Genomic DNA, 15,578 nt, shown 5'->3' with positions numbered 1-15,578 from the left:
AGAGAAGGAAGCATGTTTTACTCATGTATACTACTCCCAGTGTTTAACTCAATAGCCTGAACATAGTAGGAATTTAAATTGTTGGGTCAATGAGAGAAAACAGCCTAAATTATATAACCGTCCTGGATTCTTTTGAGATTGCTAGATTTTTCTTGCAAATCAATTTCTTTGACTCCCATGACTTAGAGCTGCTGGGGTAGACAGGAAAAATCCGAAGTCAACAGATTTACATTTATTCAACAACAATATTAATGTGCTGGTGACTTTGTCTGGAAAAGCAAATCATAGTGAAGTCCTTAAAGTTTTTTTCTTACCAATATGAAGAAACTGGAGGGATGATGTTCTGCTTCTCTGGGGGCACAGTTGTCAAACTTAAAAATTCCAAATCCTCCCCAAATTTTCCAATTCCAATATTCCTTACTGTCAATAACTAGAGATGACTACTGTTGGTTATTTTTAATAGTTGAGTTTCAAGGTGTGAACATTTCATATTATCCATGGAGATTTAAGTCTCTGAAGAAGAACAAAAATACATTTTTGTTCTATGTGAAAATACATATACTAAATTTTCATCACTAGGCAAATTTAGATCATCACTAAACTGACTTGGGTACCTCTCTCCTCATCCTATTAAAAAATATTTTTTTTAAGTTTGGGTCTGTAAGGCGATACTTCCTGTAAAAATGTCTCCTCAGCAGGGCCACTAATACTTGACCTGAATGGTTGGCATTGGTGAGTTTGGTTCACAGAAAGTGCCCCAGAGCTGGGGATTGATGAACAAAGGTTTGAATCTCAACCCAGAACACTGCTGTCACCAGGGACTAACCACTGAACCATACAGCTCTCTCAAAACAAGGAACACAACCGCCGCTTTTGACACAGCCAGGACTAAAAGAGTCAGTAAGTAAGCACAGTTCCAGGCACATAATGTTAACCTAACAATTTAATACACTTGTTTTCTCGTCCATTTCTCCAAATTTCCCAACTAATCCTAAACGTCCACATGGCCTCCAAATGGGCCAGGAATTTAGCACAAGAGGCGTGCCTGGGAAATGGGGTTGTGGGGGACCCGCCAAGCCGTGTCGCAACCTGGGGGCGATTCAGCCCCCTGCAACGACTGGCGCCGTCACGCTCGTCGCGGCCCAGGAACCCGGATGCTGGGGGTCGCCGAGGGCGTCTTGCCCCCACGTCACCCACCCGGAGTGGCGAGGGGCCGTAGCCGAAGGCAACGCTGCGCACCGCTCGCAGTCATCGCGACTCAGGCCACCGCGCCAAGCCGCAGTACCACGTGCCCGAAGAGAGGGTGCAAACGTGCACAAAATGGCGGAGCAGTACGCCAGGGCAGGAGGGAGGAAAACTGCCTGCCAGCTCCCGCCGGACCCCTCCGGGCAGTTTCCGGGTCTTCGGAACCGGAAACGGGTCCCAGGCGCGCGCCTGGGCGAGAGTGGGCGGGGCAGCCTTCCCGGAAGTGCCTCCGGTCCCGGCCGGGGGCACGGCCCCGTGGCCTCCGCTGTTCAGCCTGGGAGTGCGGTGGAGGGAGGGGCCCCAGAACACGGCCGCCCTGTCCGGTTTCAGTGCGGCTGGGCGAGGGCGGTACCCCGTTAGGGCAGCGATCCCACGGTGAGCAGGAAAGGAGAGCTGCGGAGGGACCCGCGCCCTTCCCCCGCTCAGAGAGGGAAGCGAGTTTGGCCAGCCGGCGGGTGAAAGCGACGTTCCCCAGTCCCAAAGGGAGGGGCGGAATGGACGGGCCCCTTCCTCCCAGGGAGTCTGCAAAATTCATTGCAGAGAACAGTCGGGATGTGTTCATCGACGGCGGAGGCGTGCGGAGGGTGGCCAAGCTGCTGCTCGCCAAGGCCTCGGGGCCCGAGCTGCGCCTGGGGGGCTGGAAGGCCCTTCACGAGCTGAATCCCAGGGCGGCCGACGAGGCCGCGGTCAACTGGGTGTTCGTGACAGACACGCTCAACTTCTCCTTCTGGTCGGAGCATGAGGAGCACAAATGTCTGGTGGGGTACAGGGGGAAAACGTACAGCGGGTACTGGTCCCTGTGCGCCGCGGTCAACAGAGCCCTCGACGAAGGTTGGTGCCCCCTGTCAGACCTGAGGCAGGGTTCGGTTCAGCGGGAGGGTCCCAAGGAGCGGGTCCAGCGTCTGGGTTAATACGGCGAACTTGAAGTTCTTCATTGCTTAAAGTGAAGCAGTTCTTCTCTGTTTAAAATAGAAGTGTGAGAGGAGGCTGGCTATAAGTCCATTCTCAGTGAGAAATGATCCTAATGTTTATCATCAGCACAGCTAAGAATAAAAGTCAGTTTTCTAAAGAATGTCACTTTGATGACATCTGAAGAACAAAGGGACACCTATAACATTTTATGCAGTCAAAATACATCTGATGTAATATGACAATTGTTAGAAACGGATGAATAAATACAGATGAGTAAATAAAAAATGCTTCTGATTTTTAAATTCTTCATCCACTTTTCGTGCATTCCTGTAACACTCATTTGCTCTCCTATTGTATGTTGTAAAAGCTAGGGTCTAATGAATATAAAAGTATGACATTGTTCCTCTGCATTTTCTTTTCTCCCTAAGGGATCCCGATAACTAGTGCTTCCTACTATGCCACAGTGACCCTGGATCAGGTTCAGCACATATTCCGTTCTGACACGGACGTTCCCATGCCTTTGATAGAAGAGAGGCATCGGATTCTTAATGAAACCGGGAAAATTCTGCTTGAGAAGTTTGAAGGCTCTTTTCTTAATTGTGTCCGAAAAAGTGAAAAAAGCGCTCAGAAGTTAATGCACCTGGTAGTCGAAAGCTTTCCTTCTTACAGAGATGTGACTCAGTATGAGGTGAGTTGCTTCTGTTGGAGATTTTAGAATTCTTAATTATCTTCTCCTAGTTAACTCTTTTACTTCCAGAACTACTTTTGAGAATAAACACTTAAAATTTGAAGTTCCTTCCTTGTGGACAAGGAACAGGAACAAAATTGTTAAGTAGTGTTTCAAAGAGGTTACTTCTTTTATGTTTTCTAGTTAGTGTGTTTCCTTTATTCTTTTGTTCCTTTTTCTTTGTCCTTTTAAAATGTTTCAAACATAAAAAACACTGGACCTTCAATATGATGTTGCTACTGAGGAATAATGAGGACCTTCTGGAACTTCCAAAAATTTAGTTCATTGGATGAAAATCAGAAAATATTTCTAAATTCTCTCTAATAAAAAGTAATTTTTGGCAGATCTAATGTATATATACATATTGTGTGTTTTCTTTTTCACACAGAGTACTTTAACAGTGTTATTTTCTTTATTTACTTTAAATAGATGATGTACTTTTAAAATGGCTAACATTTGGTATACCCTCCCAATATACACCCAGAGTCTGTTTTTGTAAAAATTTTTTTAAGGTTCATTTATTTTTAATAGAGAGAGAGAGAGAGCATGCACACACACAAGTGGGGGAGGGACACACACACACACACACACACACACACAATCTGAAGCAGGCTCCAGGCTCTGAGCTGTAAGCAGAGAGCCCGACATGGGGCTCAAACTCATGAACTGTGAGATCATGAACCGAGGTGAAGTCGGACACTCAACTGACTGAGCCACCAAGGTGCCCCTGTTTTTGTAAAATTCTTTTAGAATTTGTTATCATTGTATATTTTATGTCACTGTGACATAGAAGTGAAAGCAACTTGAGAGGAATCGCATAATATAAATCTATTGAATAAGTTAAAGAATGCTTAAGTCACATTGACATTTTTAAGCTACCCTTTTGAAATCACAATTCAACAACTAACAACAATTACCAATAATATTGTTTAAATTGCTCTTTATGATTTACAGGGTGTTTGTCTGTACACTCTCATTTGATCCATAGAAGAGCTCTGTGGGCCTAAGGACAAGGATCATTATTGTCCTGTTTGCAGACCAGGAACCAAAGTCTAAACAGAAAGGTTAACTGGTTTATTTTATTTCACTTAGTCAGGAAATAAATAGCTAGCATTTCAATTCTCCTGTAAAGTGAGAGATGCTTGGTTATATATGTTAAGATTCCTTTGTTGTTGGTGGTGGTGGTGTTGTTAAGATTCTTTTAATTGCAAGAGACAGACACAAAACTATAAAAAGCTTAAGCAAAATGAAGAATTTGGGATGGGTATTAGGAATAGGAACACCTAGGGTCAGGGACTCAGTGCCATCAGGATTCAGTCTCTGTTTCTTTTGGCTCCATATTTCTCTGACTGCAGGCTGGCTTTCTCCATGAAGTAGAAAAGGTTCATGAATTTGTATCCTATTGCTTCAGCCACCAGAGAGAGAGGGAGAAGTAGACACCCTCTCTCAGGTACCTTCTAAAATTCCTGGTCAAACGCTGATTGAATTGGCATGGATTATGACCAATTACGTGCGGCTGCAGGGGCTTTGAGTGGGGCAGAGGCAGTTCCTAGAAAAGAAGCCCTAGGCCACTGCTGAATTTCATTTTGTTCTAAGCATTTTGCTAATGCAGAGGTTACTTTGAGATTTATCTTTGTCTTTAAAGTGTGTCATTTCAGCCTTTTTAAAAATTTTTTTTTTTTCAACGTTTATTTATTTTCGGGACAGAGAGAGACAGAGCATGAACGGGGGAGGGGCAGAGAGAGAGGGAGACACAGAATCGGAAACAGGCTCCAGGCTCTGAGCCATCAGCCCAGAGCCCGACGCGGGGCTCGAACTCACGGACCGCAAGATCGTGACCTGGCTGAAGTCGGACGCTTAACCGACTGCGCCACCCAGGTGCCCCCAGCCTTTTTTAAAGAAATTGTGGATCAAGTTCCTTGGTGCATCCTTCAGGCCATCTAAATGTATTAGTGTATAAACGAAATCAAAGGTGGCTAAGAATCCATGTATTCCAGAATCGACATGGTTGTAGAAAGGGCTAAGAGTAAATTTAACATGATTTCAGAATGGAATAAACTCATGATAGCATATAGTTTGCTTTGAAGTTGTCGTGAGTTTTTGTTTTTGTGGAAGAAAGAGTAAACTTTTTTTGTAGCTTATAATTCCAAGTTAGTAAGCAAATGTGCTGAGTTTCTATTTTATTTGAAACATGGTTTGCTTTGCTGAAAAGCTCAAAATGTTTTTAAAGGTTTATTTATTTTGAGAGAGACAGAGTACAAGTGAACAAGCACTTGTGCACGTGTGTCAGCAGGGGCAGGAGCAGAGAGAAAGAGGGAGACAATCTGAAGCAGGCTCCCTGCTGTCGGCGCAGAGCCGCACGTGAACTGTGAGATCATGACCTGAGCTGAAATGAAGAGTCCGATGGTCAACCGACCAAACCACCCAGGTGCCCCTCAATTTTTAAAAATTGTACCAGAGTATAGATTAATTTTAAGGCTGACATTTTAAAATGAATATTAGTACCTGAACCATTTCCCATCAGTACTTATTTTTAGAATACATTCTTATAGGGGCGCCTGGGTGGCTGAGTCAGTTAAGCGTCCAACTTTGGTTGGCTCAGGTCATGATCTTGAGGTTCATGAGTTCGAGCCCCTCATTGGGCTCTGTGCTGACAGGTCAGAGCCTGGAGCCTGCTTTGGATTCTGTCTCCCTCTCTCTTCTCTCCTGCTCGTGCTCTGTCTCTCTCTCCATCTAAAAAATAAATAAACACTTAAAAAATTATAAAAAAGTAAAAAGAAAACATTCTTATAAAAAAAATCCCCCAAAAGTAACAAAAATCATACTTAAGGATTCTGATACTTTCTTAAAGGAGTATTACACTTTTTCATTTTTTTCCAAAAGATTGTCATTAGTGTTACCCAAAAGCAGCATATTTCCTATGATTTCTAACATGATGCTGAGCACGTAGTGGGTACTCACTAAATGCTTCAATTTGTCCATTTTATAGTTATCTTTACATATTCATTGAAAAGATACATAAATAGGGTCGCCTGAGTGTCTCAATCAGTTGAGCCCTGACTCTTTTTCCTTTTTAAATTTTTTCTTTTAATGTATATTTTTGAGAGAGAGAGAGAGAGAGAGAGACAGAGCGTGAGTGGGGGAGGGACAGAGAGGAGTGAGACAGAGAATCCGAAGCAGACTCCAGGCTCCAAGCTGTTGGCACAGAGCCTGACGTGGGCTCAAACTCATGACCCATGAAATCATGACCTGAGCTGAAGTTGGACACTTAACCGACTGAGCCACCCAGGCATCCTGATCGTTGGACTGTTGATTTCTGCTCAGGTCATGATCCCAGGATTGTGGGCTGGAGAGCCCCGTGTTGTGCTTGGTGCTGGGCATGGAGCCTACTTAAGATTCTCTCTTTCTCTCTCCTTTCTGCCCCTCTTGTCCACTTGTACTCGCTCTCTCTCTAAAGTAAAAATGGATAAATAAATAACATAAAAAATTTAAAAAAAGATATGTAAATAATAAGGGGCACCTGGGGTGTGTAATTCTTGATCTTGGGGTTGTAAGTTTGAGCCCCTCATTGGGTATGGAGATTGCTTAAAAGTAAAATCTTCAAAAGTTAGTTAATTAAATAAAAGATACGTAAATAATTGAAGTACTTTGAGAAGTTAACTCCAAATCTGGAGGAATCTGGACCTTTTGGGACTACTTTTGAATTTCAGAAAGCGTTAAAATCAAATGTATGTTTTTATTCATGTTTTAGAATTTTCTAATTGCAAGAGTATAACATGTTTATTATAGCATTTGAAAAGTACAGAGAAGCAGTCTCTATTCTACCAGGAGGTAATCACTATTCATAATTTGGTCTTTCTACATGTGTGTGTTTGTGTGAATGTCTATACCATGGGCTGGGGACAGTTAGGATCATGCTGTATAAACTTTTAAAAGTCAACATATGAACATCTTTTCTATGTCAGTTCTTTCACAGCACAATTTTTTTCCATTAAAAAAATATTTTTAAAGCTTATTTTTACGAGAGAGAAGAGAGAGAGAGAGAGAAAGCGTGAGTGGGGGAGGGGCAGAGAGAGAGGGAAAGAGAGAATCCCAAGCAGGCTCCATGCTGTCAATGCAGAGCCCAATGTGGGTCTTGAATCCACAAACCATGAGATCATGACCTGAGCCAAAGTTAGATGCTTAACCAACTGAGCCACCCACACACCTCGCATAGTACCATTTTTAATGACTTCACAGTATTCCACTGTATGGCTATCTAATCCCATATTTATTTGCCCAACTATTTTACCACAGTAATTCTATTTGATACACAGTTTTATTTTTTATTTAAAAAAAAATTTTTTTTTAACGTTTATTTATTTTTGAGACAGAGAGAGATAGAGCATGAACGGGAGAGGGTCAGAGAGAGAGGGAGACACAGAATCTGAAGCAGGCTCCAGGCTCTGAGCTGTCAGCACAGAGCCCGACGCGGGGCTCGAACCCACGAACTGCGAGATCGTGACCTGAGCTGAAGTCGGAAGCTTAGCCGACTGAGCCAACCCAGGCACCCCCACAGTTTTATTTTTTAAATTGAATTTTATGTCTTGTTGTTTTCAGTTGTATGTGATAATAAGCAATACTGCACAATAATTTAACACTTGTAATTATTTTCTTAGAATGGAATCCTAGTAGTGGAATTGCTGAGTCAGAGCATGGCCTGGATTTTCAGACTTGTAATACATAAAATTGCTAACGGTTCTCCAAAAAGATAATAACAAAGATGATCAGCAGCAGCATATGAGAATGCCCTTTTCCCGGCCCCTTCATAACATGGTTATGGTATTGGTTGCTATGTTTTTAAATCTTTAAAAAGTTGCATAAAATAGTCATAATTGTTTTTCGTCGATATTTATTTACTGAGATTATCATTTGTGTTTTTAAACATTATAAATAAACTGATAAAATTAGAAAGTTTAAATGCAGACAGATTTAGATTAGGGATTTCCTAACCCGGCTGTATTCTAGAGTCAGTCAAGAAGCTTTAGAATTCAGATACTGTATATGTACTTCCGAAGCAGCTCTGAATTAGATTATTTGGTAACCATGTTAAAAGTCCTAATAAATTGCTTTCCTTAGGTGATAGTCTTTACTCTGACATACTGATAAACATACATGAAAACAAGAACTTTTTTGATACTTTAATCAATAACATTTTATGTTTCTTTTAAACATTTGTAATTTTTGACCTTTCTAATTTGTTCATGATAAATTTGTTGAAGAAAATCAACTCATGGTCATGGATTTTTTTCATTGATAATTTTTTATGAAGTTACTATTTTGAAAATATTCACAAAGAAATATTATAGAACACATAGAGAATTGTCATTTTGGATTTGCTGGTATTTTCAGTGAGATCAATTAATATTTTAGACATGAAGACTCTGATTACTAAAATCATTTGATTACTCAAACCGTATCAGCTTGTTAAGAAAATGTTTTATTGATGACTTGAATTTGTTTTTAGATTCCTCACTTGAATCTTTTGTTTTGTTTTTTTATTTTAAGGTATTATAATCTAATCTTTGTGATATCCTAGTTGGCTACCATGGCAACAGTGGTCATGATGTGACAATTTATGTTTTGTTCCATGCTAGCACTGATTTTGTTACATAAGTCTGGTTCTTATATTTTTCTAGTTTGATCTGTGAATCTTGTTAAAAACAGGAGACAATAGCTTTTATCTATTACAGAAAGCATGATGTATTAATTGTGTCTGATATCCAATTTTATTCTGGGTTTTCTTCTATTTTGTTTTTTAAAAAAATGTTAATGTTTTTTACTTAATTTGAGAAAGAGCACGTGTGCGAGTGAGGGAGGGGCAGAGAGTGAGAGTCAGAATCCCAAGCAGGCTCTGCACTGTCGGCGCAGACCCTGACACAGGGTTAGATCTCATAAACTGAAATCGTGACCTGAGATAAAATCAAGAGTCAGACGCTTAACCGACTGAACCACCCAGGTGCCCCCACAATTTTGTTTTGTATATTAACTTTTATGTCTTGCTCGTCAATATACTAGACTTGAATATAAACCTAGTTCCCAAATGTAAGTCCAGTCCAACAATTGCCAGCCTGTCATATTTTGATAGGTTTGGGAATGTTATTCCCAAACTATGTAGGGATACTTCTTAATGGTGATTTGTTCCACTCCCCCCCCCCCCCCCCGCAGCATTCAATTTAATTTACAGACTTTACATCATGTCAGAAAATGAGCATATGTGTTTGCCCTGGAAAACAAAATACTGAATTTCTTAAAGGTGGCCTTAAACAATTTACTTAGTAAAAGTAGGTCTGGATTGATTGCAGTGGGTATACCTTAAGGTCAGGCAATGTTATTTCTCACTGGGACAAAGTATCATTGGAAGTGTTTTTTGGTTTTGTTTTGTTTTGCTTGTAAGTAAAGGAATCTGTATTATCATCCTAAGGAATTTTCACATGGAGCCTTTCCTTGAAGAATTTAATTTCATTTTTTACTTACTTCCATTCTCTTACTTAACACATTCTCCAAGGTGGTCAGGACAAATTTTGGGAGCCAGTAATACTGATTATTTTCCTTTAGCAGACAAGCAGTTATAAAAGATGATTTGAGATTATTACCTTTGGTATTAGGACTAGGAGTAGATTCTAATTATCTGTGTTTTTCCATAGTTTATGCTGATCTGTATTTGTACTTTTATGGAGAACTTTTTAGTTAAATTATAACCCGATATCCTATAATGCATGGCTAAATTTGTTTCTTCCTTGTGTAAATATAATTGGAAGGTAGTTTTGTTCTGTGGGTTTACAAATTGATATTGACTGTTTCCAGAAAGGTAGGCTTGATAAATTCTGGCTGTTCAGCAGTTATGTCTTTATCTCTGAAGTAAGTTAATCTGAAAGATAATAGTTAAAAAAATGAATGTTGTGATTCTCTTCAGAGGTGAGTTTAAGGATGATTGTTTTCCTCTTTATACTCTTCTGTATTTTACACAATTAATGGGAATTATGTTCTAATCAGAAAAATTTAAGAAACTGTCTAAATAAATACTGTCTAGCCATTAAAAAGAATAAGCAGGTGGGTTAGAGTGGTGCAGAAATATGTATGTGAAGTAATGTCATTGAAAAGGAACACTAAATAATACCACAATTACCACAATTATATTTTATGTGCCTTGAAAAATCTAGGAAGTAAATTTGGAGTGAAAGATAATTTAATATTTATTAGACTCCCTTTTTCTTCTAGTCAAGGTCTATAAATTCTCACCAACAGTAAAATTATTGCACCCTTGAAAAATGTTTTCAATGTGTGCCTTTCTTTTTATAGCATGCATAAAGCTTTCAGATACCCAGGTAGCATTTATATCTTTTTCATTCATCAGGGGAAGAAAATTTCTTTCTACAAACGGGCCCAAATCCTCGTGGCAGATACGTGGAGTGTGTTAGAGGGAGAAGGAGACGGCTGCTTTAAGGACATCTCCAGTATCACCATGTTTGCTGACTATAGATTACCTCAGGTTCTTGTGCACCTGGGAGCCCTGAAATACTCAAAGGAACTACTGGAGAAGCTTCTCAAAGGTTTGCCAACTTAATTAAGACGGTCTTTCTTATCTAGTTTCTTTCATAGAAGTTCTCCTTTCCTTTAAAAAAATAAAAATAAAAAAGCACTGTTTAGTGTTTAAAAGCACATGTAAAGAAAAATGCCAGGGTAATTGAAATACAGAGAAAATTGCTTTTGGTTGTTGTTTACACTGCAATGGAATATGGATATTGTAGGAAATTGTGCCGTTTGACATTATAATTTCAGGGACTCACAATAAAATGAAACCCAAATTTCTTTGACATGAAGGTGTGCAACACTGAAGTCCTAAAGGTGCAGTATCTGAAGAGTGTTAGTTAAGCACTGAAGAGCACACTATATTGTGAAATATGAGGTGGGCTGAGAGATAGGGAATATGCAGTGGGTTTCAAGTCAGGAGTCCCCAGGGTCTGCCGCTGGGTTACCTTGCTTAAGTGACTCACTTTTCTAGGCTTATTTATTTACCATTATTGGATTTGAGGAATCATTCTCAAGAGTGGGAGCCTTATTATAATAGATGAGTATAGATAATTGTGTGAAAATTAGCTTTTGGGTGTTTTTTTTTTTTAATTTTTAAAATATTTATTTATTTTTTGAGAGAGAGAGAGCACGCAAATGGAGGAAGGGCAGAAAGAAGGAGACAGAGGATCTGAAGCAGGCTCTACACTGACAGCAGAGAGCCCAATGCGGGGCTCGAACTCATGAACCGTGAGATCATGACTTGAGCTGAAGCTGAATGCTTAACTGACTGAGCCACCCACGTGCCCCAGCTTTTTGTGTTTTAAACATTTCTGTGTATAAGAAAAATAATTACATAATTTTCACATTAATTTATCTCTTTGGGATGCAATCTTTTCAGCTACTCTTTATTTTTAAAAGCAAGTAGTTTTTATGCCTAACTTTCTCTTGTGAAATAAATTTCAATCACCCAAAACAGGAATAACACAGAATATAAAGGTACCATTGTTGCTGTGGTTGTTTCTACCAGTTTTTTATGCTGCCTTGGGCCATCCATTTTGTCCCTCTGTTTCTTCATTTGAAACATCACAAGCTATTTTATGTCGTAATGCTCACATCCTGGATCATTAATCGCTGGATACCTTAAACATTTAAGCATTCAGGGCTTCTTTTCCATGTAGCCATATGCAGCTGATCTTTTTTTTGGTGTATACACTGCTCGCCCCTATCCGTAAACATGCTCTTGCCTGGTTTCCCTCACCCAAATTCTCTTTTTTCCAATTCAAATCCTACACACCCGCAGGGGCTTAGCTCAAATGCTGCCTCCTCCGCCTAGCTTTTTCCAGCTCTTCATAATTTGTCTGTCTTCTTCTGAATGTATGTAGCACCCAGTTGTCTCTGCTACCGTGAGGAAAACCCTGCTGAGGAGGGATCACCGGCATAGCTGAACAAAGTTGTCTGACCATTCTTGTGCCGTCCACTTCAATTCCCAAGGCCATTTCCCAGGCATCCAGCTGCAACTGTCCAGCTTCTGAAAGGCTTGTTCTTTCATCCTTAGCCAGTCTGACGTAGCGCGAACTAATTTCTCTGCCTCTTAGTTTATTTAAGCAAAGTTGGATTTTTTTCCAAAAGTACTTTCCTAGCAAACTAGAGAAACAAACTATAAACATAAAGGAGTACACACTAGTATAGTACACTAAGTTTTAAAAACTAAAGTGAAATCTAGAACCAGGTAGCTTGACTAGATGAGGTAGAACCTTCCTTAACTGGCCTTCAATGATACTTCTTCCAGATTTGAGTTGTGCTACACACTTATATTGTTTTTCCTCTCTTTTCTTCTGAATATCACCAGGGCAGCCCTTGGAAGACCTACCCAGATTTCTGTCCATTTTATCTTTTTTTTTTTTTTTTTAAATAAATGTGGTCTCTTCACTGTAGTATGAATTTAGATGTTTTTTCTGTCCATTTTATCTTTAACCCCTCTTCATCAAAAGGCATATTTTTTTAACCATTTATAAATACTGTGCAATTTGGCTAAATTTATACTCTTCACTGTGATTCTAGGGCTGACACCAGTCATGGCATTTAAGGCCCACCCTAATCCCGTATGACCTTATTTTAACTTGATCACATCTGCAAAGATCCTGTTTACAAGTAAGGACACATTCACATGTACCAGGAGTTAAGACTTGAATGTGACTTTTTGGGGGACACAGTTCAACATAGTTATTTACTGGATGGAGTGGATATAAGTAACACCATTTTGTTTTTTAATGTTTACTCATTTATGAGAGAGAGACAGAATGCAAGCAGAGGTGGGGTAGAGAGAGAGGGAGACACAGAATCCGAAGCAGGCTCCAGGCTCTGAGCTGTCAGCACAGAGCCCGACATGGGGCTCAAACTCACGAACCGTGAGATCATGACCAGAGCCAAAGTCAGATGCTTAACTGACTAAGCCACCCAGGCACCCCTAAGCAATACCATTTAAGACTGGAGGTGACAGAGTGGAACCTAGTGGGGCTGGGGCATTGCCCTACTTTTCAGTGGATCACAGGGCCTCTTAGGTACTCTGAAGCTCTGTGCTAGGGTGCAGATTGGTGGCCAGAGGCCAAATGTAACCCTCAGGTGTGTTTTGTTTGTCCTCAACCATGTTTTGTTTTGTTTCTAAATGTTTATTTATTTTTGACAGAGAGAGAGAGAGAGAGAGAGAGAGAGCCAGCAAGCATGAGCAGGGTGGGGCAGAGAGAGAGAGAGGGAGAGAGAGTCCAAGAAGGCTCTCTGCCATCAGCTCAGAGCCCTAAGCAGGGCTTGAATTCACAAACTGTGACATCATGACCTGAGACGAAATCAAGAGTTGGCTGCTTAACGGACTGAGCCACCCAGGTGCCCTGGACTCGACAGTGTTTTGAGCACTTGTAATTAGTTACTAACACTTGACAGGTTTCACATGAAAATCAAGCTTTCTGACTTTTGTAAAAGTAGAGAAATGTGGACTTACCTTTAGATAGGGCAGCACACATTCTCTACCTCACCAGTTTGCATCTGGCTGCTGCCTTCACTTACTCTGTCTCTCTGATCCTTACAGGCAGTTCAGTTGTTGAGCCCAGTTCTAGTCTCAGTGGCAAAACATAGTCAATGCACATCCTGCAGGATCAGATACACCCCGGAGTGGGGCACTGGAGAGACTGCAAGTCCTATGGGAGCTCTTGGCTACATATTAAGGCAGGGCTGGTGGAATGATCCTGAATCCAAAGAACAATGGTGGTTTTCCTTGCTCGGGTTAACAACTTTGATTTCCTGGGTTCTCCTTGATGCATTTAGGATGTACCTAAGACAATGTTCAATTTGTTTTTAAATGTTTATTTACTTTTGAGAGAGAGAGAGAGAGAGAGAGACAGAGCGTGGGGGGGGGGGGGGAAGGTGTGCAGAGAGAGAGGGAGACACAGAATCCAAATCAGGTTCCAGGCTCTGAGCTGTCAGCACAGAGACCGATTCGGGGCTCAAACTCAGAAGCTGTGAGATCATGACCTGAACTGAAGTCGGACACAGCCTTCTGAGCCACCCAGGTGCGCCAACAATGTTCAATTTTCAAGTGGGGAAGGGAGGTATTGTTTTTTTGGTCCCCTTGGAGTCCTCCAAATTTTGTAATTTTTTTCCTGGCTATCAAATCCAATTTTAAATCCTTTGTTTTCAAGAATTTAATAATCTTGTCATCATATTTTTAAATTTATGGTTACCCCAAATTCATGTAGCAAATATTTATTGGGGAGCTAGTATGTACAAGGTGCTATGCTAGGTCCCAGGAATATTAGGACAAGCCAGACATGGTCCCTGCTCTTGTGGAACTTGTAATTTAGAATTAATGCCTATTTTAGAAGTGGTTTAAAGTCTAAGTAGATTTTATATCACTGACTTAGTACTTCCTGCTCTGTTTTTCCCCCCTTGCAGGAGAAATGCTCTCGTATGGGAATAGGCAAGAGGTGGAAATCAGAGGGTGCTCACTGTGGTGTGTTGAACTGATCCGGGATTGTCTTCTGGAGCTTATTGAAAACAAGGGTGAAAAAACCAGTGGCGAGATCAATTCCATTCTTCTGGATTATTACTTGTGGGACTATGCCCGTGACCACAGGGAAGATATGAAGGGAATTCCGTTTCATCACACGCGTTGTATTTATTACTGATCCAAAGTGTAAACTGACCCAAAGAAAACTCCTTGCATTTTTATATCCCATAATCACTTGTACAGTTGTGCCTTGGTACTAAGAGAAGGTGGCAGAGGTTATAGCAACAAGAAAATTACCAAGTCTCACTTAAAAAAAAAAAATGTTTCCTGACGTATCACTCTGTATTCCCAACTTTGCCTTCTTGTTGAGTTTTGGTCATATTTTCTCTTTCTGTGGACATATGACAGGAGTGTGAAGGAACTGTAATGCTTTCTTTAAATCTCAGATTTCTTAAAATGAATCATGCTTTATAATGTGATTACTCTTCAGTGATAATATTTCATCCATTCAACTGGTATTTTTCCTCAAGATGTAGTAATTTCCTACATACCTTAATCATGTGATATGATGGGGGGTGGGGGGGTGGGTAGGGTCTTTGCTGTCTGAATGCTGCTGCTCTCATACAAATCAATCTTGACAGCTAATTTTAAACGTTTTATTGGTATTGACAGTGGGTTTTGCAGCTTAGGATATCTGTCTAGAATTCTTTTTTTTTTTTTCCCCAGAGCCATTATACTGAAATTGAATAAAGATTTTAAAAATTTTTTGTAAGCCTGGAATGGATTATTTCATTAAAATAGAATTTACTACATATAATTTTAAAAGGTTTACAGATTTGATTATTTACTTTATGTTACAGAAATCTCAGTATCTACCAAGCACTCATTTCCCACCTTTACCCCCCCCACCTTCCTTCCAACGCAATCTTGGTTTTTGTTAGTTACCAACCTTGTCAGCTCACCCTGACTTTGTGTGAATGAGAAAAAAGACATCCTTTCCCCAAGCACTTTACTGCCATCTGCTGAAAATTGATCATAATAATCCTACAAGTGGCAATGAGTGAAGGTGCACACCCCTCCCAGCCCCCTTTGTTGTGCACTGCACAACTTGTACCACCGTCCTGTTTCCACCCCTCCCCT

General features: G+C 40.4%; 1 protein-coding gene across 2 annotated transcripts; it reads left to right on the top strand.

Moving 5' to 3' along the window:
* The first annotated feature begins 1,485 nt into the window (after nt 1-1,485).
* QNG1 (Q-nucleotide N-glycosylase 1) lies at nt 1,486-15,210 on the top strand. Of its 2 annotated transcripts, none has more exons than XM_086685108.1 (4): nt 1,486-1,620; nt 2,586-2,845; nt 10,281-10,476; nt 14,384-15,210. In XM_086685108.1, exons 2-4 carry the CDS (start codon nt 2,672-2,674, stop codon nt 14,614-14,616), a joined length of 603 nt encoding a protein of 200 aa, XP_086541234.1. In that variant the 5' UTR covers nt 1,486-1,620; nt 2,586-2,671; the 3' UTR covers nt 14,617-15,210. The 2 variants fall into 2 exon arrangements, with proteins under 2 accessions (XP_086541234.1, XP_025787459.1); XM_025931674.2 differs by having other exon boundaries at nt 1,540-2,076.
* Nucleotides 15,211-15,578: the final 368 nt, after the last annotated feature.

Source organism: Puma concolor, chromosome D4 (assembly GCF_028749965.1).
Source record: "Puma concolor isolate L17-30 chromosome D4, mPumCon1.1.hap2, whole genome shotgun sequence".
Lineage (NCBI taxonomy): Eukaryota > Metazoa > Chordata > Mammalia > Carnivora > Felidae > Puma > Puma concolor.
Note: the sequence above shows the minus strand (reverse complement) of the source record. Positions and strands in the feature narration are given on the sequence as shown.